The sequence below is a fragment of the Manacus vitellinus genome, unplaced genomic scaffold (assembly GCF_001715985.3).
Source record: "Manacus vitellinus isolate BGI_N305 unplaced genomic scaffold, ASM171598v3 scaffold_19_pilon, whole genome shotgun sequence".
NCBI lineage: Eukaryota > Metazoa > Chordata > Aves > Passeriformes > Pipridae > Manacus > Manacus vitellinus.
Genome location: NW_021939395.1, coordinates 6100953 through 6126331, shown reverse-complemented (window position 1 = coordinate 6126331; position 25379 = coordinate 6100953). Strand labels below are relative to the sequence as shown.

General features: G+C 41.8%; 1 protein-coding gene across 2 annotated transcripts in view; it reads right to left on the bottom strand.

Moving 5' to 3' along the window:
- Positions 1-20336, bottom strand: part of CHRDL1 (chordin like 1) — a 35884-nt gene extending 15548 nt beyond the window's left edge. For both annotated transcript variants that reach the window (XM_018070686.2, XM_018070687.2), the window contains exons 1-3: positions 20194-20336; positions 18178-18290; positions 14144-14237 (exon numbers count right to left, since the gene is read on the bottom strand). In XM_018070686.2, coding sequence (XP_017926175.1) covers positions 14144-14237; positions 18178-18290; positions 20194-20290 — 304 coding nt within the window. In that variant the 5' untranslated portion in view covers positions 20291-20336. The remainder of the gene's footprint in view (positions 1-14143; positions 14238-18177; positions 18291-20193) is intronic.
- Between the last annotated feature and the right edge of the window lie 5043 nt (positions 20337-25379).

The window sequence follows — 25379 nt, the reverse complement described above, 5'->3', positions numbered from 1 at the left end:
TATCTCAGCAGGGGAAAAAACATTTCAAACAAGAGCTCTATGGAAGTAACAGTGAAGTGTTTGTTCTCTGGAGCCCGAATCACTGCAAATTTCTAGGAATGCAGCTGAAATTTCATGCAGAGGGTTTGGGCTTTCATGTAAAAGAAACTTGACCTGAAAATTCAGGTTTTGCTACAGCTCCTTTCATTACCTATCAGATAAACCTGGAGAGATTTTTTTGTGAAATCATGATACCACAGAATGCCCATTTTTCAGCTGGGAGCTCAAGTGAAAGAGCGGTTTTCTGCCGCCATGCACTGGCATTAAACATTAACATTTAGTTTTCCATAAAAGCATATATCTAGTTACACTGGTCCATCAAATGTTAATAATATTTTGAATGGTAAATGTCAAATCTGGCTGTGGAACATACATGTACTACAGTGTTCCTTGCCTGACATTTCATTGCCTGACACACGTTATTTGCACTTCCTCCTTTGAAACATCACATATATCGTTATTTCAAGTGCAATAAAGGGTGTCCAATGATACCTTTCCAAAATCTTATAAAGAGTACGGAGCTCTGACAACACCTGTGTTTGGCATAGAAATGCAGTGCTTTTGACCCTTTCTGTATGTTTGCTAGTACTGAACATTCTGGAATGGCAAGATGTGTGCTCCAACTAAGACACATCCTTTGCAAGTCATCAGCCAAAGATTCCAGTGACAGATTCAGCTACCACTTAGGCACAAATATTGGAAAACATGGATAAAGAGGCACATCTCAGGACTGTGCTACCTCCCAAAACTTGTATCTTCATAGTTTCTTGGGCTTTCTGAGAGTCAGCTCACAGAAAGCAGGAGAGATAGACAAACCTTTAGTTATCTCCTTGCCCCTTGGGCAGCTGGGAGAGCAGTAAAACTGGAAAGAAATGAAAATGGAAGGAGAAATGAAAGGAGAATACAGATGTTTCTTGACTGGATATGAGGCCCTGTTCACACAGCCTCTGCGGGACGTTGCTGTGCCCATGTGGGATGCCTGTCCAAAAGCAGTGTTTGGCTTGTGGTCTGACATTTGCAAAGACCAATACCTGAATGACTCATAGTGACTTCTCTGGGTATTGGATGAAGAGAGTAAATTTTACTGCAGACATACCTTGGCAAATGCCACATCACTCAGCTCAGTATGAAATCACCAAATGCCTTTAAACTGTGGCTTCTAAATAAAGAAGGAGGATGGTGAAGCTTCTATTGCTTGGAAAATGATGGTAGAGAGTTGCACTAGGTACTTGTTTTCATCTATATTTCTTTTAAGTTGATCATAGAAGTTAGGCCTGTAATAGCTAAATCATGTCATGCAGCCTAAAACACACATGCATCTCCCTATCTTTGGAATATGGGATGAAATTCTATTGCTATGTTGAATCATAGGATCTTTGGGGTTGGAAAAGACCTTTAAGATCAAGTCCAACCATCAACCCAGCACCACCACCACATTCACAATTAAACCATGTCCTCAAGTGCCATATCCACACATTTTTTTAACACTTCCAGGGATGGTGACTCCTCCACTTCCCTGGGCAGCATGTTCCAATGCTTCACAGCCCTGTCCATGTAAACATCCTACCTAATACCTAACGTAAACCTCCCCTGGCACAACTTGAGGCCATTTCCTCTCATCCTGTCACTTGTTACCTGTGAGGAGAGACTGACACCCACCTCACTACAACATCCTTTCAGGGAGTTGAAGCCTTATTTGATGAAATAATTGTAAGAAAAGTCAAGTTTCAATTACAGGGAGTAAGACCATGGTTTAAGTCCTATGCTGCACACACCTGTCCATATGATTATCTATTAGCACATTAAGTGACAGGACCTATTTCATTGCTCAGAATAAGGTTTAGAAGAAGTTTTCAGCTCAAGACCACACTGCTGCTATTGCAAAAAAATATATACAGTCATATATTGGAGACAGCATATTGGAGAGCACAACTGATCATCTCCAAACACAGCATCGGCCTGAACCTGCAAGGAAGATTTGTTTATATTCTGTGTCTAAATATAACTTGTGTCTGGTGCAGTTTTTCTCTCTCTCACTTTTCTAGTGTGTGACTGACTTTCTTCAACTAGTACTTTCCTTTGTTTTTTTCCTAGTGCTCTTTAAATCATGGCTAATTAGAGGAGTTCAGACTCCCCCATGATATCATATTCTCCTATAGAATGTGAAATTAGAGTCATTGTGGATTGTTTTAATAAGTGCCACATTTGAGCTTTAAAAAATCTTGTCATTAATATTGGTATCAGCATGCACGATTCTGTGCCTTAGTTAAGACAGGTTAGAATTAGAGTAATTAACTGCAAATACACTGCATTGCTCAAAGCTCTATTTGTAAACCTTGCTGCCTAATCAGGATTGTTGCAAAAGCTTTATCTGGCATTTTAATGGTGCTGACTAACATTGCTTTAATTAGCTGCCTCTGTAAAGTACCAGGCAAACCATCTGTGTGAATCCTTTTAATTAACTGGGTTCAATATGAGCTTTTTTTCTGGCATTCTTCGCACGTCAGTGGAAGCAACATACAACATGCAGAGTAAAGATGTTATAGCTTCAATCAAAAAGGATTTATCTCTGTTTCTGTCATTGGCATTTATTCTATAAGGGCTCAGGCTTCTGTATAGAGGCTGAGGCCATACTTACATTTGCCTACAATTTTAGCACAATCGAGATAAGACCATGAGTCTGCAATATGGAGAGCAGACCTTTCTCACCAGCATGAGCATGAGGGAACTGCAGGGGCCAAGATGTAAGACCTGGGCTTCCTGTGACTTGCTATGGATTTGAATTTATCCTGTAAGTAACTTTAAAGGTTGAACCTGGCTGAAGAAATCTTTCAGATTTTACAAAAAGACAACAGAATACAACTGTATAAAAAATGGTTTAGCTTAAAAACATTTTTTTTAAAAGCAATTGGAGACTATGGTGGCTATGCTTGAAACCTTATATCCAACCATTCCTCTCTTCCAAACATGGGATTCTGTCCAGCTCCTTTTGCCTACCTTGGCTGTTTTTCACTGATGTCCCACACACTCAAGGTAAATTCTAGCCCCAATGAAGGCAGTAGAAAGGTTTCCTTCAGGACTCAGCCAAGGTACTTGCTTGAATGCCACTTTTTGAGATTGAGATAGATGCTTGAACTATGAGGAACTGTTGATCCATACAAACAAGATTTTTATCAACTAAGATCTGTTGTACAGCCCGATGTGGAAGTTCACTATGAACGTGTAGTGCATGTATTTCATGAATTGTGGTTCATTTGACAAAGCCTGTGAAGAAACAGTATGGCAAAATGTTTGCCATGAAGGGATGCCACCGTGGTGTGAACTGCAGCACCAGTGCTTTCCTGATAGTCTGACAAAACAGTGTTAGATATGAATTTGATAAACCACAGACATGTTATGGAAATTTTCTGGTTTAATGGAATCTGCTCCAATCACAGATTTTTTTGTGGAAGCCTTTCTGGGTTCCTGATAGTCTGCCCATGACCTAAGGTGTCCAAGGGCCAAGGTCTGAGGGCAGTCATACAGGTACACAGACCAGGCCTTCCTGGCTTCTGGAACTTTCCAGTCTCCTGGGAGAAACAGAAGCCATGTCACATGGATCACAGTCAGTTTTGGAAACATCATCTTTTAGCTTTTTCTGTTTACAACTCTATTCCTTCTTGGGTTGTTATAAATTCTTGATCCTGAGATGATTTACCCTTACTTGGATATGAAGCAGAAGAGCATCATTTATCTGCAACTAATCCCTTGAATAGCTTAGACAAATTCCATGAGCAGTTCCTGATGTTTGAAACAGTGGTTACTTCTGTAAAAGTATTTATGTGTAGAGAGTGAAGAGCAGTGACGAGCTATGGGCAAAGTAGCCTTTTGGGAAATGGGGGCTGACTTGCTTGAGGAAGGGCTTTAGGATCCAGGCCTTACTACAATCAATTAAGTGTTGAACTTGGATCCTTCTGGACAAAGACAAGAGGTGCAGGTACAATTACTAACAAACAATTTAGACACTAACTAACAAACTGGTAAAACCACCTCAGAATCAGTACAGTCATGGAATGATAATCAGTGAAGTATTTATGATGTGACATCTGACCTTCAAATTGAGAAAATCAATTGCTTTTGGGTGTCTTTGCCATTGTGGACAATGAGACCAAGCATCTTGGCTTTCTGAAAGTCACTGTGCTGGGTTTTACTGACCTGCAGACAGTAACAGTGGCAGTGAGTGTCCTCCTGAAATGGGGATTGCACAAGTTAGACAAGGAAGGTGCAGGCAAAGCTCCTGCTACTGCATAACCCTCAGCAGGGTCTGCTGGGACCTGCACAGCACCTCACGAAGAGTCTGTGAGGTTTTATGGCATCTCTGTGAGGTACTTTCTTATACAGTATTCTGACCATTTGTGTTAGTATTTAACACTCTCACCATTGCTTATTTTAGTATCAGAATATCTGGCAAAGAACATTTTTTAAAAATCCTACAGACTCTTGGCTTGCTGACTTAAAAACTATTTTTATACAGCAACATTCAGAATCACCTAATGTCATTTACTGAAAAAGATAGGCTTTTAACATCCAGCAGAAAGGCTGGGCGTTCAGCCTGGCTTGGGTTTTACAGTTTGTCTATTTTATTAACCACCCTTATAAAAACAATCAAGTGCTAAACAATATGAAATCAATCACTAGGTCTAATGCCTTAAGAAACTTACCATACTGGGAACTGTTTTGCAGATAGTCTGGGTTTTTTTAAGCAGACAGATGATAGATTATGAATTTGAATCCAGAGAGGATTTTATGAAACATGTTTTCTGAATCAACACTGAGCATGTACAGACCAAGAGGCTGAAGATTGTTTTGGAACCCTATTCACTAGACAAGCAACTGATTTCTGCTGTAACTCCAGGACATTGGTTTGCACTGACATCTCTCCTGTACATTCACTTGTATTCCCAGGAGTTTTGCTACTTAATGAACACAATTGGGAGAGTCAGTTTAGTTGCAAGACGTACTTCAGAGCTCTCTAGACTGTATCCTGGTGCAGGAAACTATCTTTGGACACCAGCTAACTGGTCATCTCACATGCTGCTTCTGTACAGAAATGAGGTCACCTCAAGTTGTAAAAACATCACGAGGCCATATCACTTGCTTTCACATTTAAAACTGGCCTAAGAATTACAGGTTACCTCTTCAGAAGCCACACATAAAGAGCAACTATGAAGATCAAAATAAAACCCAATTCTTGGAAATGTGCAGACCATGAGCATTTCTAATGCCAGAGGGGAACATGATTAGAATATGAAAAGTACTTGTCCCCATTTTGCTTATTGAAAGTTTTATAAGACCTGAATCAGCTCAGGCACACACACTGTCTAATACCAGTGAGCAGCACTGATGACCTGACATCTGGTTTTGGAAAACTCTTTGCTTGTGTTGGAGTTGCACATACCCCTAGGTATCCTTGTTAAAAAATAGTTAATTCTCCTCCTTCATGGAGTCCAGGTCTTTTGCCTAAAAGCAAATCATTCTGAAGGGTAATGTACATGTAATTCAGTAGAAAGATACAGGGATGATTCTTGCTTACTGAGACTTTTGGTGTTTTTCATAGCAGTGTTAAAGGCCAGCACAATGGGCTCCATGCTCCACTGTGAAAGATTAATTCTAGGAGGTCCCAAAATACTACTTGAAGTAGTCTGTAATAACAGTAATGGGATAAGTTATTAATGTGTAGAAAATTACATTTCTGGATAAAAACCTGCAGGTGGAGTTACAATCTACAAAGTGGACTGAAAGAAATCCAGGTAGCAATGCAGAATAAAAGGCTACCTTGCACTGACTGCAATTTCTGTGAGGAGCTGGATGCATGAAATGCAGGGAAGAGAGAATTAAAGATAAAATGTTAGAAGCTTTCTTTATGTTATTCACCTTGTTACCTCCCTAGCTTTCTTCAGCTACTCCAGAATGCAGGTTTCAGTTCTCAAAGGCCAATGCAATGTAAAAAATACTGTGCTTTCCTCCACCACTGAAATGTGTTTAACATGAAACAGGCTGTCACCCACAGGAGTTGTGCAATGAAATTCACTTTGTGTTTGTGTATTACGAGACTTTCCCAAGTTGCTACTTCTGAGCACTATCATTCATAGCAGGAGCCCTATACTGAGCCAGAGACATGCAGAGTAGGAACTGTGCCTCCCAGTGCAACAGCTTTTATCTGAATGGGAAATGGATTCAAAGTGAAAGAGAGCAGGTTTATATTAAATATTAGGAAGAAATTCATTACTGTGAGGGTGGTGAGGCACTGGGACAGTGCCCAGAGAAGCTGTGACTGCCCCATCCCTGGAAGCAATCAAGGTCAGGTTGGATGGGGCTCTGAGCAACCTGGTCTAGTGGAAGGTGTCCCTGCCCATGGCAGGAGGTTGGAACTGGATGATCTTTAAGGTCCCCTCCAACCCAAATATTCTGTGATTCTGTGAGTTTACTTTTCTAGTTACTTTTGCTTGCACAGCCAGTTGGAACATGTTTGGATCCTCTGTCACCCTGATGTACAAGAAGAAAACAGAAAGTGAGTAAATCACATTACTTCAACATTCATTTTGAGAGGACCAGGGCTAAACTCCTCTCTCCAGCATTTAAAATGATATGTGCCCCTTCCTGTTGCTGGAACAGCCACTTTGACAGCTAGATAAGTATGTAAAGATGTGAGCAGCCCTGGAGCTGCTCTGATTAACAGTGACCGAACCAGCCTTCTTTCACCAAAGGAATCAGAGCTCTGAAGAAGTGGTAATAAGTCCTTTGACCACTCTTGCCTTGGTGATACATTCCAAGGGGTTCAGCCAAAGATCTTACCAGTCCTGGAGAAATCTAAGTGCTAGTGACATTCCAAGTAAAAGATGAAGAAGCCTGCCTCCAGGCAGAAATCATCCATGTTAGGCTCTTCCCTCTGCTACACACAAGCTAAAGGAACATGGTTATTGTATATAAGAAACAGCTATTCAGTATGAGACGTATTTGGAATGGAGGAATAAATATGTGTTGATAATCTGATCCTTACAAATTCAAAACAGAGCAGCCTAAGACTTAAAGAGGTGAGGGAAGCATCCTGTAGAAACGGATTATTGCAGCTCACTGGGAGAGTGACAGTCAGTGAGATTTTGATCATAGTTATGTTGAATAAATCTGGAACAACTCTGTTGATTGAACTAACCCTGATGCTACGTGTTCAAACCAAACTGTATTTTATAAAAATTCTTTAAAAAAAATCCTTGTGTTTATATGGAAAAAGGATTGCATAAATTATATTCTTCTGTGTTTATGCAGAGCATTTCATGCAGAAATTATATAATACAGAGAACTTGCCTATTTTCCTGCAGTTCCAGTGAAACTAAGGTACAGTAACAACAGTAGGTTTCCTTTGTACCCAGAGATCCAACTAATGCTGACCCATTTGTACCAGAAGGCCAGTGCAAAGAAGCAAATAGCTGAGAATATAGATTACCCCATTCTGCTGCTGTGGCTCACTTTCTGTGATCACATTTTGGCCAGCACAGTAGGAGTGTGCTATACTGGGACTAATTGGTGAGAGTGGCCAAATGCAGAGGGGATAAAGAAAAGAGAGTAAGGAATCTCTGTATCACAGGCAGCAAGGGACACTGCAGAGCACAAGTGTCATGGGACCTGGGATAACACATGCTGTTTTCTCCAGAAATGTACTGATTTACTGAACTTTCCTCAGTATCTGTGAAGGTCTTTGCCTCAGAAAGACAGGAAACTTGTGAGCACCATAGACTCAGTTCGACAAATCCCAGACCTGCTCCTAGTGCAACTTCAGGGCTGGGTATCTAAACTGAGCCTGAGTATCTAAACTGAGCACGTGGGGGGGAAAAGTGCTATTGCACACTGGCTGTTTCAAAGTCAAAACTACCACCTGCTGAAAGGATGTTTTTACCCCTGTCACATCAAGAAGGGTAAACCACAAATATTCTAGAGCTACTTCATCACCAGAATGAAGTCATTATTCGTCATCTCATGGAAATACAGGAACCTCTGACTGAAAACCATCACTGTTTTGATGCAAGGTTATCTTCTAGGGGTCAGCTGTTATTTTAAATAACCTTTGTGGCTGGAGGTCCTTGGGGAATTATAGCACAGCGTAAGAGATCAAATGGATTTCTTCCCTGTGAAAAATTCTTTTGCTTAATTTCTTCTCTCTGCTTTTGTTTCCACTCTACGTGAACATGTCACCTCAAGGTCTGATCTGAAGTCCATTGAACTAAATAGATTTGGAAGCTGGCCCAAACACCTACTCTGTGTGGTATAGCGAAAAGGCAGTTTCCCTGTTCATCTCCTGTCTCATATTTCTACCATATTACTTAGAATTTCTAGAGAGGTAACTATATCACAGTCAGTAACTGCATCTGTTTTCATAGGAGACTTAGTCCAAAGACTGTCGATATTAATAGAAATTTGTTGATTGACTATAGTAGACTAGTGGATCAACTATCAGTCTGTCTGCATTTAGCCTTTTCCTTCAGTCATGCATCAGAATCCAAATTATTAGAAATCTGTGATTTAAAAAAACATAGAGGATGTGCACAAAAGCAGTGCAACGATGTTGTTTTAAAAGCAGTGGCCGAGGCTGACAGTAAATGTGGATGGAAAAGTTGTGCACTATCCAAAAACTGCAAACACAAGCTCTAAACAAAATCCATATGTGCCTCTTGGAGGTGCAGGTGTCAACAATATTAAGCCACAAAATGCTTTGCATTAAAATAACTTCAAGGACCAGGTTAAGCTCTAAAAACTCCAAGGTAATTCAGAGTTAATCACCACAGCTAGTCTTTAATATGGTCAGACGGTAGAAGGTGTATGAAATTCATTGCTTGAAGGAACTAGTAGCACCTTATCTAGACAGTATGAACTTTCATACAGATTCAAGGCAAAGATGGAGTTTCAGTTAAAACATTCAAAAAGCTGTTGGTTGTTTTTTAGCTTTCTAGGGCTAAAGTCAAGCTCTTCACATTATTTTAATATATTTTCTGCAGCTTAATTTCCTGTGTTTTCTTTTATAGTGGCATAAAAAATTGCCCAGCAATTGCCCAGCAACTCTGAAGGACTCATAAAACACTTTCTAGGTCGCTCTACTTTAATTCCTGCTCTCAAGTTGAACTATTATGTGAGTCTACCAATCACTCTCCCGCCAAGGGAACAAATTGAGTGGAGCTTTGGTGCATTTTGAATCCTCTCTGAATCCTCTTTGAAGGTCTTGGAAGTTATCTTGGAAAAATTCTGAGCAGCTTATCCTATCCTATCATGTCAGTCCAAAGAATGGAAGTTCTGTCATCCACTTGGGAAGATATGTATTTTTCAGTGTATTTTGGATGCTGATGTACAGATGGATTTTTGAGTTTTTATGGTCAGAAAAGCAGAATGGAAACAAGCGATAACCTCAATCTGGCTGTGATAGCAAACATTCCTTATGAAGCTGGTGACAAAGGCAAATCCCAAAACAATCTGAATTATCTGAGCACACATCAATAGGAAAAAATTCGACATCTCCCTGGAATGTCGGTATCATTGTATTTCTAAATCAGATGTACTTCCAAATAAATAATTTATTTGAACTATCTGACAACTACCCATTTTTGGGACTCTCTCACTTGGTGATATGAGAAGGATAAGTGATAGTAAAAAGACCTGCATAAAGAATGGAAGAGTTGGGCACAATATGCCTTCCTCCATCCCAAAAATGTTAGTGAATTGAAGGGTAAGAAGACCAGCACTGAGAGCCTGGGAGCTCTGGTGTGTGACCTGGGTGGAACCCAAAACCTCTTCACCAAATGGTTTATTGTATGTGCATTCTGCAATGGAAAATCACTCCACTGGAGCACTCCAGCTGCCAGGGTTGGAATTTTGGTTGTAATTCAGTGCAAGATGCACTGCATCACACACATGCTTCTGTGTTGGCTTACACGACATGTATCAGGTCAGCAGGTGCTTTGCATGCTCTGCACCTTGCAAGGCTGAGTCGTTGAGCACATCTACCCTGCAGAGTGCAGGGTGTCCCCTGGACTAGCTCAGTTTTTGGGAGTTGCTGAGCAAAGGTCACACTGAGCTCATGGCAGGCGCATTTTTCCTGCTTCTTAAGGGAGTTTTGCAGTGCAGTGAGTTCTGCACTGTCCTAACTAGGCTGCTCCCAGGATCTAAAGTAGCTAGTTCAAAGACTCAGGTATTACTGAGTCATGCTGCAGTCTACTATGCAGACATAGCCTCACTTATTTTTAGGTGATATTCTCAGACCACTATTGTCAGATACCTCATCTGATCGATCTTTAGACCAGCTATGCATACAGGTACCACCTGGCATTTTGTTGTTATTTCAATATCTAAAGAACAACAAAAGTCCATCAGAAAAGTGGTTTGAATTTGATAAAGAAAAATCATAGTACCAAAGAAGCTCACACTTTAATGTGTTACTAATAATGAATGTTCTTGGAAGCCAGTGTGTTTAGTCAGGGCAGCAGGCTTAAAAAACACTGGAGCCAGATGGACTGGTTCATACATCAGCATGTAGCCTTATCTGCTGAGAGATCAAACCAGCAAGTGGAATATAGAAAGCCTTTCTAAATCCTGCAGTCGTGAATCTTCGCTTCTGATGTAAGCTTTTCCCATCTTAGATTTACATATTCCAGAGTGTACTCAAAAATTTTATCTTTGACCAGACTCTAAATGCTTTCATTTGGAATTGTTGTATGTAGAAATTATACAATCTACAATAAATGTTCCAGTTTTAAAGGCACTGTCTGTAGGAGTGCCATAAAAGACAGACGCAGATAAACGCTTGAAGAATTTGCACATGAAGTTTATTTTCATGACAGAAGGCAGGAGGTCTGAAGTCCACTCTAGATCAAGAGCTGATCCAGACCTAAGAATGATGGTGAATTCTCTCCCTGACTACAAATTACCTCTCCTCTGATGATGCCTGGAGCATCCTAAAGGTGGAAGGAAGGAGTGCAAGCTCAGAAGCCTGTGATGTCCTTTTGGGTCTCATCACCGTGTAAAGAGTCTCAGTGAATGTGAACATAGTATTTTTGGTTACACATGTGTCATGATAAGAATGCAATTCAGATGGTAAAATACTTTGCAGAGTTGCAAAAGGAAGGAATATCTAGATCTATACAAGACACAAGGCATTTTGCCAATTCTAGAAAGAATAGGTTTCAAAAAAAAGGAAAAAGTTAGTGGTGAATCTGTGGTAGAAGCTGGTAGGATCGAACCTCTGGGGAAAGTAGAAGATGCTTCATAACATGTCTGACAACTACTTAAGATTCATAGTGTCTGCTGCCAGGGAGACAGGATACAAACACTGCATCTCTTTGTGTCAGCAAGTCCAGTGTCACTATGGATGCAGGAGAGATTAATTCCAGGGGGAGAGCAGTGCCAACTTTTCTCAAAGGAATCCCTTCAACAGCTCCTCCACTTAGGTAGCTAAGAAGTTTGGTGTCCAATAAAAGTTGCTGCCTCCTGGCATTACCTCTGCTTCATTAAATAAGGAGGCAGTGATTTGGGCAGTTACACTCTACAAGGCCTGCAGAGAGGCAAGAGAAGAGAAGGTCACTCTGACTTCACTACTCACTTCTGAAATGCAGCCTGAGAAACAGAGGGGAAACATCACGTGACAGAATATAACGAGCACTTATGAGGGTGATTCCAACTGATGGCCAATGGCCAGAGCTCTCACATGTCCTATTAGAAAATAACCAGGGAAACCAGAGAAGTGAATTTCCTGCATATCATGGCATGTTGCACAGAAGACATTGTATGCCAGACACACAGGAATGGAAAGCTGGCACAAGATGTGCAAGAATGCTGAAGATTCCTATTCAGATCAGGCATGAACATTACCACTGAAGATGGAGCACCAAATATGATACACTGCAGAAAGCAGAATGCAAATAACCCCTGACATCACAGGAGATTCCTGGTTCTCTCTTGCCTAACACTGGAGCAGAACTATCTGAGTTACAGATTCATGTAGAGTAAAAATAGACCTTAGTGGGACTCTCATTTTAATGAGATGGTGCCCAGTTAACAATGTAATGGCCCATCATAGGTAGCCAATAGACTGTAGGGGCAGCTAAGAGAAGATAATGGGTCACAATTCAAGAAAGGCTCATTCTGATAATTTTCTGTATTTATCAGTTTAAACACAGAGTACAAAATTCCAGCTGAAGACTATTATTAGCAAGAACTTAATTTGATAAGATGGATTTGAGAGTTTACAGGGGTCCTTACTCTTCCTTACTAGGCCATTGTAGAATGTTTTAAAATCTTGGTATGTATCATGGCATTTACAACCTTATGAACAGAAGAAAAGCCAAACAGTTCACTACCAAAGAACACTTGAAGAAAAAACAGTCAATCTAGAAGAATTATGTTTCTATTGCAAAGATACTAAAAAATGAAAAGAAAAAGTTCCTGAGTACAGATGCCAATTACATACTGAGTAGGACTTCTGTGATTTATCTTAAGCTGTCAAAAAAGTAAGCATCTAGCATAAGCTATTTTCTTGTGCTCCCTCAATAATCAGTGGAGAGTGACAGACATCTCCAGGAAAAGTCTTCTCATTCTGGGTAACAGGATGTCACCCTCTCAGACATCATGTTTCCAACAGCTATAAAGGGTATCTAGATGATTCCCTTGCCAACTAATGCCTAGATTACCTGGAAAAACAGGCCAGATTTTGGGCACACCAGTCCTGCTTTTGATCTGGAAACAGAAGAGGGGTTTGTGTTCCCAGCATCTTACCATTTTAACTAACAGTAGTAGTTGGCCAAAGAAAGCATACTGCCTTACAAACTTTCTTTCCAATGTATTAGACCATCATAGATAGGACTCTATCATCAACTCAATGCCAAAATGTTGAATCTAGAGTTGAATGGGCTCAATCTCATCCTAGGACACAACAGTGGCATCATGGCATCAGACGAGTTATATGCTTGAAATGGTTCTTCCTTGTCACTGATTAAAAAGGGATTCTAGATGCCTAGATCAGATATTGATATACATATCTGAGAGAGAGTGTATATAATTGCCAGGGTAGATGAATCCTACCCCAAATTGATGGGTGGATGCCCTTTTTAGCCAGTAAGTGCAGTGAACACACTCCCATCCCAGCTGAACAGCTCCCTTCTTGTGCACTCCCGTCCCTCCGCCATTGCCTCCTGCCTTCAGCTCACAGGTTTTGGGCAGGGAACAGCTCTTTTGCTCAGACAATGAAACTCTCTGAAGAAAGTCAAATAAAACCCCTTTCTGTGATGCTGCATGAATACTCTTTTATAAGTGGAAATGTGGGGTGCCACTAAGACAGACATTTAGGGGAAAAGCTCCAATCAAATCTACCAGCCATTAGGCCATGTCGGGAATGCTGTAACAGCCTCGTGAAAGATTCTGCTTAGCCTCTTTCATACAGTGGCTCTTAATAATGAGCATATAATAAATGTACAGTCTGGAAGAATTTACTATACATATCCAATTGGATTTATATAGTCATAAACTTCTACAGCACTGCTTCTATGATTTACAACAGTCTCTACTAATTATGAAGCTATGCCTGGACTTGAGATGTAAAAGGCAAATGTTACCAGACTGGTTGTACAGTGATACTATACAAATGCATGTTTGCCACAGCTATTTTCAATCGCTTGTTAACAGAGAACCATTGCAAATAACCATAAATTTTAGCCTGCTCTTATGAAAAGCACCAAAAGCAGAAACTCAGGAAGTTTGTGGGAGGGTGTTTTATTGTGATGGAGTTTAGAGATAAAAGTGGGGAGTGCACAGTCAATGAAACTTCTGCTATCTTCTGCCTGGATTGCAGGGAACTGGACATGGTAGCTTACCTGATCCCATCCCAAATCTATATTTCTGATTTCCTATGAAGAAACCACCATGGGAAATACTATAACTTATGTAGGACAAGCCTCTCATGACCTTAATGGATATAGGAGGATGTTTACTTCACAGAAGTTTTCCAGCACATACATTTAATTTTGCTGTTATTCAACATATTAAATAACTATTTCAGAAAGGACTGTTTGTTTGTCATTAATAGAATTACCTGGGCATCGTGGGCAGCACAGCTGTGGTACATGCACAGGGGAAGGACAGTGTAGACTTGGGCATCTTATTCTGCTGCACAGTACATTTCCATTCTGCAGGTGGAACATAATGCATAATACTTTAATGAAATGTCTAACAAATTTCTATGTTCTCTATTCTATGTCCAGATATTTAAAAAAAAAAGACTTTTTACAACATTCTGGTTTCACTCATGCCAAGCTAAGCCCAGACTACTTCTACTGCCTTTGAATTTATGCTGAAGGTCAGAAATCCATACAAACCTTAAAATCAGAGGAAGTGTCTAAAAATGGATTGCAACAATCTCAATTTGTCTTTTTCTTTTGAGCTGATTACACTTAGGAATTGCATTTCCAAAACTAAGACATAGATAATTAATGGTAGGTCTCTGAGATATCCCCTACTGAGGGTTAGTTCAAGACCACAAGAGACAATAGTGTCTGTAATTGTTCCTGAAAACTGTGGAGAGTCTTTTGTTTTCATTTTATGGGTTTCCCAGTAGACAAAAACACCAGTTGGTAAGTAGCCATTTTTCTAAGAAACATGAGTAAGTCTTGGGAATAGGGTTCATTATTCATGTCATTAACATAATATTCTATTTGACCACATCTAAGTTTGATTTATAATTAAAACACAGGGAATTTTCATTCTCCGGTGTGTGTCACCAGAAAAGACTATCCATTTCAAATTCCTACTTCCCATCTATAATTCATCCTTCTAATTTAGCTCTGAGTTGCTCATGTTTATAGCAAGAAAGATCTTTCAGCATGAACACTGATACTATGCTATGACTAGTTTTAGGTGGTGTCAGGACCAAACCCACTTCATTTTCATATGCCTTCTAGAACACTGAAATGTTTCCAGGGGAGGTGCAGACTTCCTTAGACAGCAGATGTGTAGGCCTTTCTAGTCATCTCTTTCAAAATAATTCATTGACTCCTAAATATCTGCAGACCACAGGCTGGAATCATACTGTTAGATCATTGCTAGCCACGAGCTACATTTGTGCATCTGCTTTGGAAAGAGACACTAAAAATGGTATCACCATCTGTTTCCAATGATGACTGAAATTAAATATACTGATTTTGTTGAGGAGGAGTAAATTTGGGGCTGTAGGACCTTCGCAGGATAGGGACTATCCCTGGTCCACACAGCTCCTTGCCCAGCAGACTCTCACTGGAGAGCCTGTAAAGCACTGCTGTGGAAGAAAGGCTGGCACTGCCTGCTGACCTGGCTCCATGCTGCTGACTTGTCCTGTTCCATGACCTCACTCCCTTTTTCATTTTACGTCCTGCGGAATCTCCTGAGGTGAATGTTTACTTTCTGTGCATGATCAGCTGTGACAAAATTCTGCAGGCCAACTTTGCTGCTCTGGTCTGCCAGCAGGACTCCACTGTGGGCAGCAGGACAGAACTGTTTTAACTGATCTGGTGCTTAGTGAGACTGATCTTACACTTGGATTCACAGTGGTGTTTGGGAGGCCAAGCCCTACTGACCAGAGCAGGGCTCAAGTGCCTGTTGGTCCTTGTGAGCCAGGGCCATGATCAGCATTTCTGCATCAGGTACCAAAGAGTGCCAATGCACCTCTTCCCGAGCTAGGCTATCAGTGCTGAGTGTGGAGAGCAGTTGGCTTAGCTCCTCAAGTCTGCAGATCTGACTATGAACACAAGCAAAAAGTTGCTGTATTTTAGAGAGTAAAATAATGATCTAACAAATTGTGAGTGCTCAAATTTACTTGACAGTAACAGTCAACAGGCTCCCCTGTGAACTGGGGGTGGGAGGAGGGGTTGTAAAAGAAAGGGGGAACAGGGTGAGAACACTGAATTATGTTTAGTTTTACTCTGGCTTAAGTATGTAAATTCTAAACTTGTAAAAATACAATACTACATACACACAAAAACAGGAAAGTTTTTTTTTTTTTTAATTCCAGGCTGAATAATTTGGTCTCTGTTTAGTTAGTTAATTTGTTTCGTTTTTTTCTTAAACATAATTGTGTGTGCTGGGGGATGGACAGACAGACTGTTGTTTAGAGACGGAGCATGGAGCAGAAATCTCTGTCTGTTGCCTGGCTGATATGACTTGTTTTGTGCAGAGATCATCTGGATCATGAGGTTTGAGGCCAGCAAAGACATTTTGATCACAGTGATGATGAAGATCCCTGGGGATTTTTTTGCTTTCCTCTGCAGTGTGAGGGAATCAGTTGCTGCTTCAGCCTCTGTACATACCCTTTGCCTTACTGAGGGAATCATAGGTGGGTTACATTTAAGTGTCTCTTATTTGCTCTCTGTGGCACACTTTAATTTTTTATGCTGGTTTATGGTTTACGGTCTGTGCTTGTGCTATGTCATGGCATGTTTTCTAATGCCTTTACTTTGTTAAAATTATAAATTGTTAAGGGTCCCTGAAGGAATCAGGAACTTTTACTATAGGTCAATGTTCTGAGGGCATGTTCTTGGCCAGGACAAAGCTCAAATGAGTGGCTGCATGCTGCAGTTGTTATTTGGAGTCTTCCTTCCAGACAACAAGAGTCACATCCCAGAGATCCCTCAGCATCTTCACTGCTGAAATAACACCAGGTCACTTTTTGCATCCTCACAGTACACCAAAGGTAAAACACAGCAAACAAGGGAGTAGAGTCGAGTTCACTCCTGAGTTGTATGTACTGGGGACTACCATCAGCAGTTTCCATCTTTACTAAACCTTCTGCCCTGAACTGTCACTTTGTTTTCTGTGCCCAAGTGCGAAGGAAAGAAATAAAACAGACTCCATTTGCTGGAGCCTCACGGTGCGTGGGGGTGTGTGGGTATGTCTGGGTCCCAGCAGTGCTGTTCTCTAGAGGAGCACACCATGCACTTTCCCATCCCTCCAGACTGTCTGGCATCTTCCTAAAAATCACCAAGCAATGATTTGTATCCAGATCTCTAGGGTTTCCAGTTAATTTAATCCCCACTCAAGACATATCCTTACAGCAATTTAATGAGCATTTTACTCCATGCAGACTCTTGAGAGAGTTTTCAACTTTGCATATACATCAGCAAAAGATGAATGGAAACTCCTTTTTTGCTCTAAATAAGGACTTTTCCTTATCTTCCTGCTCTTTTTTTTTTTTTTTGCTCTTACAGCTGCATTCTGCTGCATAGATCTGAGCTGCAGCCAAGCTCGTGGGACTACTGTTTGTGCATCTCTGCACTAAATTGTAGTAGCAGATTCCCTCAGAGCAAGTGCTGCACAGGGGCCCAATATTTTACAGTTGCAGGGAGGGAAAATAGCCAGGAATATTTTATTTTGCATTAAATACAGCAGACAAAACTCAGCATCTGGAGTGTCTCATGTGTTAGTGACTAAGATCCCTTATTGTTTATTTTAAAGTACTCCAAGGGACATATTCTGCTCTCATTTTCCTGCCTCTCTCCACCAGCTGTATATTACATACTATGGGGACCTCTGACTGCTGTGTTTTTGCATCAGCCATCTACTGATGGGAGTCAAGGAGCTGTCCTTTCACATTTTATCCAATTCTCTGTGCTCCCCATACCCTTTTCTCATGGTTCATCATCTCATTCTTCTTTCACTGACCTTTACTAACAGTGATATCCAAGCCTGATCCTTCAACACTTTAAGGCAGAAATGCTCCTGAAGATGTTGGCACTGTACACAGATCAAAGCACCACCAAATTCAGGTTCAGCATAATCATCCATATTGATGGAACTGCAAGGATTGTATGTTGGTAGTGGGGCCTGATGAGTCAATATGTAATGCTCAGCATTGACAAGGCTTCTGGCTAGTTAAGGAGCTGTTTTGTTTATGCCATGCAAGTATTTTTTGCCAGCATTGGCCTTCTCTGTTAATTTTTTCCCTTTGCTAGAATCACCTGCCTCTATTTCCTGTAGCATGATCAGGACCCACTAATGAAAACAGGTTTGGGCTTTGTCAAATTGTAGCTGCAACAAAAAGGATTCTAGTCAGTGAAGCAAGTAGAATAAGTTGTAAGATCAATAAGTCAGCAGTCCTACCTCTGAGCAAAGACAATTAACGCAGTAAACAAGGCCATAGGGTTCTAGATAAGGATGCCATCTTTCTCCTACACGATACTTCTTATCTTGAAACACACAGTATGTATCTGAATCTGTAAAAAAGAGTTGAAAGAGCTATGAATGAATGTTTCCATTCTGTTCATACAAAGTGTATTTGGGCATGCAGAGTTTTCTAAACTATTTGTTCTTTCCCTGGAGAATCACACAATGGAAACATCCTTAGTTTCATGTGCTGTTTTTTTCTAACCTCCCAAACCAAAGTAAATGATGTGTTCTCCTATCTTTCCAAAATTTCAACTCCTGAAACAGCTGATAAAATGGCTTTCATACAGGTGAGTTTATCCTTCCACCTGCAAAAACTCAGGCTAAGATCCTGTTTATGTAAGAAAATTAAAGTGCCTGATCACTCAGACAGACTTATAGTAAACCAAACCTTTTCAGGGCAAACCCAAAGCAATTGGCCCAACTCTGGGATATCCCACTTTGTACCACAGAGAGATCTTGAACAAGGGAAGGTAAGCAAAGGGAAGCTAAATGCACTGTGCTTACACTGCATGTTCAGTAACTCCATATTTTAACAATGTAATAAGTTTGTGCTAGTATTTCAGAACAATTTGTACTCATTTTTGTGAAATAATTTATGCATCAACTTTCAAAATATTTTAAGATCTTTCTTTTCATTAAGCACTTTTAATCTCGCAGGTGCAGTTTTGCAGGTACCCATATATCTGTCAGACATTACTGTCCTGTCTCTCCCTGTCACATTATGGTTTCACATTGAAAACTCAAATCTCTTCAATAAAAGGGTGTTTCTCATGTGTTTCCATGTGAGAATTCCTTCCTGTTGTCTTAAGGATATCCCAATCCTATGATTCCATGATTCAAATTCAGTTTATTTCATTAATCTCAGTATAGATGATACCTCAGGGTATCTAACAAAATACTTGTCTTCCACGTGATAATCCAAGCAAGGGACATTATTCATATTTACTGGGCTAGAAGAAGGTAGCAAGAGCTAGGAACTGTTAGAAACTGTGAAGTGATCTGCTTTCCCTTCACACAGAAGCATGACAAATGAAATGCAGGATATGAAAAAGCAGACAGCCGAAGTGGAGTTTGATAATTTCTGACTCTGTTTTTTTTGAACCGTGATACCTGCACACAGTTTCCCTGTGAGTGAGTTCAGCAGGGCAGGGGGCCTTTCTGCAACTCACTCTCCTTTTTCCTTTTTTTTTTTTTTTTTCTTCAAATCTACTTCCTTGGAAGCAGAAGCTGCTGAGACTGAGGCTAAAAATTTTAATTACTTCTCAAGGGCAAACAATGTCCTTTGTAAGAAGAAGGCCAAAAAACAACCTGTGCAGGTTGGAAGAGCATTCCAGAAAGCTATTAACAGGAGCAGTCAATAACTCCTAGACTTATTTGGGTAGTTATTCCTCCTTGCCATGATTTCTGAAATGTGTTAACATCTCCCGCGGATAACAGGCTTTGTAGAAATACTCCCTTTGTTTTGTTTGTATTCTTTTCAATTCTTCTCATCAAGTTTTTGACAGTGCTTAGACTCTTAATTTTCTCAAAGGATGTACTTAATCCAGTTCATATGAGGTTGTTTTTACATTACAACAGAACAGTCTTGGCCGAGCTTTACACTAGCTGAAAACTTGAGCACTACAGTCTTACACATGGGACAGATTCCAGATAATCTGTCAGATGTTTACAGAGGTTACTAAAATGGAATTAAGCACACTCTTGACTCAGGATATTTGAAATAAAACAGATTCTCCAATTGATGTTTTATATTCTTTATCATGCAGTGTAACCTGTACAGCTTTAGGAAACTGCCCCAAATGTGGGTGTGACCTGATTCTACTAAATGCAGGATTAGAAGGAGGAAGAAAGTTAGAAGGTACAGGACATTCTTTTCTGAATGACATCTGAAAATAGAAGGAAAATGTCCAATTTAGGTGAATATGACAACTTTGTTTGAAGTCTACTTACGTTTTACTTGTTCTAGTTTACCTCCATCTATGAAAAGGAGACAGAGCACGCCAAAAAAGATAAAATGAAAATCCTCCAATATCCACTTTTTTCTCATCTTTATCAGCAAAAGGAAAAGAAAGAGCCTCCAAGTAGAGAATGTTGAGCTGTTGTGAAGAAAAGATTAAATTAATTAAAATAAAATCTTGTAAGATACTTAGTGATTTCATCCAGCACACAGAAATCCTAAACTGTCAGAACAATAAAATCTGTCTGTATCATGGATCTTCCCTTCATGGAAACAGCTTTGCCTTCAGATCATTTCATTTTTAAAAGGGGACATATTCCCATTCATGAAAGCTGAAAACTGGTATTTCTTCTAAAAAAGTCCTTATTTTATTCCAAAGCAGAGAAATCTGGCAAGTAAGCAACCTAAATTCTTAAAAGTTCTCTTCCCCAAGAAACTAGTTTGGAAGATGCTCTTGTAGAGCATGTCTTTTGAGTGTGTCTCAGGACATACAGGTCTCAGTTGTGACATGTTTGCTTCTTCGTAAAATTAACTTTGGGTGTCCCTGGAGTCCCAGCCCTGCACTATGGGAATCCCTGCTCAGGGTGAGCCCCTGGCCACGCTTCAGTCACTGGGAGTTTTCCTCACCACATCTAATAGGCTTCCACCACTATTCAACTCGCCCCTTCGCCCCTCTCCCAACCACTATTGTTCTGTGACTGTGTATAATTAATTTTTCTAGACTTAACCCTTCCGTTGCCTTGATAGCTGAGAGTAGAATGGGGGAATGACAAGTCATCTTCATTCCTGCAGATCTTTAATGTCAAAATCTTGCATATGGAGCAAAGCTTAATATATTCTTCTCTGTGTGGTGCAGATGTGGTATTGTACTTGCTGCAAGTGCCATTCTGTTTATCTTTTTTTTCTGGTTTTTAAAAGGTGAATTATTTTAAAGAAACTAATTAACTAAAGTAGAATTTGTTTTTGATAGCAAACCTAAAATTCTAAACTGAGAACTATTTTGGTGCTTTGCTATTTATCAGAATTCATTACAAAAGCATTATCTTCCCAGAGTGCACTTGTCCATAACTTACAATGTTGGAAAGAGCTGGGGTTGATTTTAAGAGCCTTGATATGGATTCATTATTAGTTTTACAAAAGTTTCAAAAAACCAAAAAGAGTCACTACTGGAAAGATAAACAATGTGTTTTGTAAACTGATTGGACCTCTTCAGATTTCATGTAAATAACAGAACTGCACAGGAATATGTTTCAGGTCACAGGTAATCAAGGCAGAAATAATAATTTATATATGTATAGTCAAGACTAAGTTGTGGATAACTTAGAGAAACTCACTGAACAGTTAATGAGCCCTTAAAATTAAAATCTTTCTATTATGACTGTTGAGAACTAGGATACTGTAATAAAAGGTGAGTGATCTGATTTTATCAGTAGTTTTATTGCCTTTTGTCTATGTTCCCCAAACACGACCAAAATGGACATCTTCCTTAACTAATCAAGCCTGTGCAACTACTCTGTCTGTACTCAGAAATCTCATTCAAAATAATGCAAATTGCATCTGAAAAGATATTAAAAAACAAACCAACACAAAAGCACTTTTTTTAAAGCACACTCCCTGTGCAGTAACAAAACATAACTTTCCATTTCGACTTTGGAAGCTGAGAATAATATTTCAATTTCAGAAGAAAGGTTTAAGTCATTTTTTTTCTTTTCAACATATTCAAATCACATAGGACATTCTGAAGCCAAACATCCTTTTAAAAACCTGTTTAAAATTAAAACCTCATAATTTAGTCCCAGGACATCATGTGTACATTGAGAACAACAGTAGCACATCACTGAGACTAGCAGAAATCTGAATGTTTAAATATTTCGGCCTTCTTGGGGGTTGCTTAAGCAAACAATAATTATCAATGGCACACAATTATTCTTTGTGCAGCACTTTACCTGTTAGCTAGGTTGGTTAGTTGGAATAGAAAGGCTCAGAAATCCATCCATTTTAAATGTCAGGTCTTCAAAAGGAAGAACATTTTAAAACTTGGACTGCTTACGCTCAGAAATGCTGCACGGTAATGTGAGATGGAGGAGTTAATAACAGAAAGGGGATGGAGACTTTTGATGTCTTTCTTAATTCTCTTTAATTTCTGTATTGTTGTTACTCCAAATATAAACACATACTTTTCACTATTAGCACACTCCCTTTATTTCCCCAAAGGGCAATGTCCTAAAAATATTCCTGTATTTAAATAATCTCAGTTAGGATTAACCTGTTAATTATTGGTGTGTTTTCTGCATAGTAGAAACAATGAAAGTGATCCCCTTCTTACATAAATTACTTAGTGAAATAAGGCGGATGGGGCTCTTTTTAACGCCTCGCCCTCCAAAGAGGGTAACTTCAAGAAGCAGTGTCCGGTCCCGCCACGTTTTATGATTAATGAGAAAAAAAAACCCGAAAAAAGCCAGAAAAGGCAGTGCCGAGGGTAGCTGGCAGAGACTGCGAGGCGCGGGGTTGCGGCGATGGAGCGGCGGGGACAGCGGTCCTGCCCCGACGGCCGCGCTCCCCCCTGCATTCAGCCGGTAGCGCGAACCCTCCTCCTCCGCTTCCCCGAGGCTTTCTCCTGCGAGCCCCGGCGCTGCCGGTCGGGGTGGCTGGCGGGTTGTCTGTGAAGCGGCGGGTTCGCAACCGAGCGCGGCCGGAGCCCCCGGCTCCCGCTGCTTGACAGACACAGCCGCCCCTGGGCGCCTGCCCGGGAGCGCCCCTCAGCCCGCCGGGCCGGGAGGGGAGCTCGGGCCGGGGCTGCCCCTGCCCCGGGCCCGGCCAGGTGCCCGCGGTGCCCCGGGAAGCCCCGGGAGGCGTCGGGTGCCCCGCTGGGCTGCCTGTGCCACAGCTCCGCAGCGGGAGCGCCTTCCCGGGGCCGCGGCCTCGGACGGCAAGCTACAACCTGGGGCAGGGTGGAGGCCGCTCCGCTCCGCTCGGGGACCGCCGCGAACAGCGCTGGGCACCGCGCGTCCGCGCTTCCGCTCCGCCGGGGACGGCGGGGCTCGGACAGCGGCTCCGCTGCCGCTTCACGTTGCCATTCGTCTTCTCCAGCGGCTTTTAGGGTCTCTCCTTGCTTCGGTGGCGGAAGGGGGCGAGCAGGGGGAACGACGGTCCTGCGCCGCCAGCCCCCGACCCCAGACCTTGAGGACGGAGCGGAGAGGGGGGGATCCGCTACTCCCGAGCTTGCGGGGCGGGCGCTCCGCGAAAGTCCCGGGCCGGGGCACCTGCCACCGCTCCTGCTCCGGGGGGAGCGCAACGCGAGACCCTGCGGCCGCAGGTGCTCGGGCGGCGGGTCGCCCCCGCAGCCCCTGGCGGCGCTGGGAGCGCGCGTGGCGGGGAGGCGGGGTGAGCGGGGTGAGCGGGGCCGCCTCCCGCCCCGGCCCCGCGCGCCCGCGCCCGCGCCACGCGCCGGCCCGCGGACCCGTGACTGACACGGCGGGGAGGGGCCGCTTCCGCCCGGGGGGCTCCGAGAGGGACGACCCCGCACAGGGGGCTCGGAGCCCGCCCGCCCTCCGCGTTCCCCTTCCTCCTGCGGGAACCACCTGCGGGCAGCGGGACCCGCACCCGGGCGGCGGGACCGCGCTCCGGTGCCTTCAAACGAGCTGCGGGCTGGGTGACAGAGCCCCACGGGCGGCTTTCTTGGAGAGAGGACTCCACACCGAGACGGCTCTTTAATGGGATTGTCCCAGGAGGGGTGCCCTCCGGAGCAGAGCCGACCGGAGTTAGCATCCACTGGGATCTGCCAGACACCTTCTGCTGATATCCTCTGCTCTGATTTATTGTGTTAGAAGGTTTCAAGGTCACATTGAGATTCTGGTGGAACTAAATTAAACCCATGACTCATTATATGCTTGGTCAAACATTCTTTTTCTGTCTTCTTGTAGCCCCTGTAACTAATAAGAAGAGATCAGTGAACTCTTGATAAATGATCTGAGAAAAAGGGTGAGGTATGAAAAGAAATCATGTGGAGAAACAAATTACAACCTATTTCCCCTAGTTTGGGACCAGGGTGTTTGGAGAGCACTGCTAGGAGGTCATACACCTCTCAGACTTGAGAGATATTTTCAGAAGGTTGAAAATTGAGTAGAACTTTCATTTCTTCCATTGTATCTTAGCTGGACAAAATACTGAAGGTACAGTGTATGGTGAAATCTTATACTGCATGAGAAAGGGATAGATAACTTACTAAGGGTTTTGTAGTGTTACTTCATGAGTAACCAGGGCTGTGTGTTAGTCAAATGCAACTTCATAACCCTTAATATGAAATAAGGAAAAGAGAAAGTACTGGAGCTAAGCATTTTGAAAACACTGCTCCATGCCTACTTCTGTGTCACTCTGCTACTCTTTTCCTTGCTGTGCATTGGCAGTAATCCATGTTCCTATGGAAAAATCCTCACTTAAAGTGCTTACTCCTGAATGTGATGGCTACTGTTGCAGGCTGATAGTTTTGGAAGAGCCACTGTATGAAAGAAGGACGGGCAAATGGAGAAAGTAATCAGAAATATGACTGTAATTTGCACATGAAAGCAGAGAACCTGTGCTGTGCAAGCTCTGGTCCTGCAGAGGTGTATTCATGGACAGAAGGATTAAGTGTGTGCACATATGCTTCTAAATCGTGGAGTGGGGCTGTAGTTATGTTCCTTTAGGCGTTGTGCTGGGTTAGACTGTGCAGGCCCAACCTGTGAGATAAATTGTGCATGAATAACAGACACTCAGATCTATGACTGAAATGGTGCTGTAGCAAATCTTTGTGAGTAGGAATCCACAGGTCTTTGTAGACAGTCTCGATAGTCTGAGTTTATAGCATCAACATGACTTTGGTAGATGCAGCTTTGGGCCTGGGCAAAGCTCAGTTTTACTGTGTAGACGTCCTCCAGAACAACTCACCCAACAGAGCTACCCACCTCTGTCAAGCTTCCTCTAGACGGTGGTTATCCCATGGATTTCCTTCTCTGTGCTGAGACACTTCTCTGTGTAAAGACAGCAGTAATTGTTACAGTACTCTTTATGCATAGTCAGTGTAGTAGTAATGAGAAATGAAATATTTTCTATAGACTGTGTGACCTGAATTCTTTTGCAGAGAGATTCTTTGGAAAGAAATTCCTTATTTGGCCTGAAGAGTGCTTTGGAAAAGTTGCTA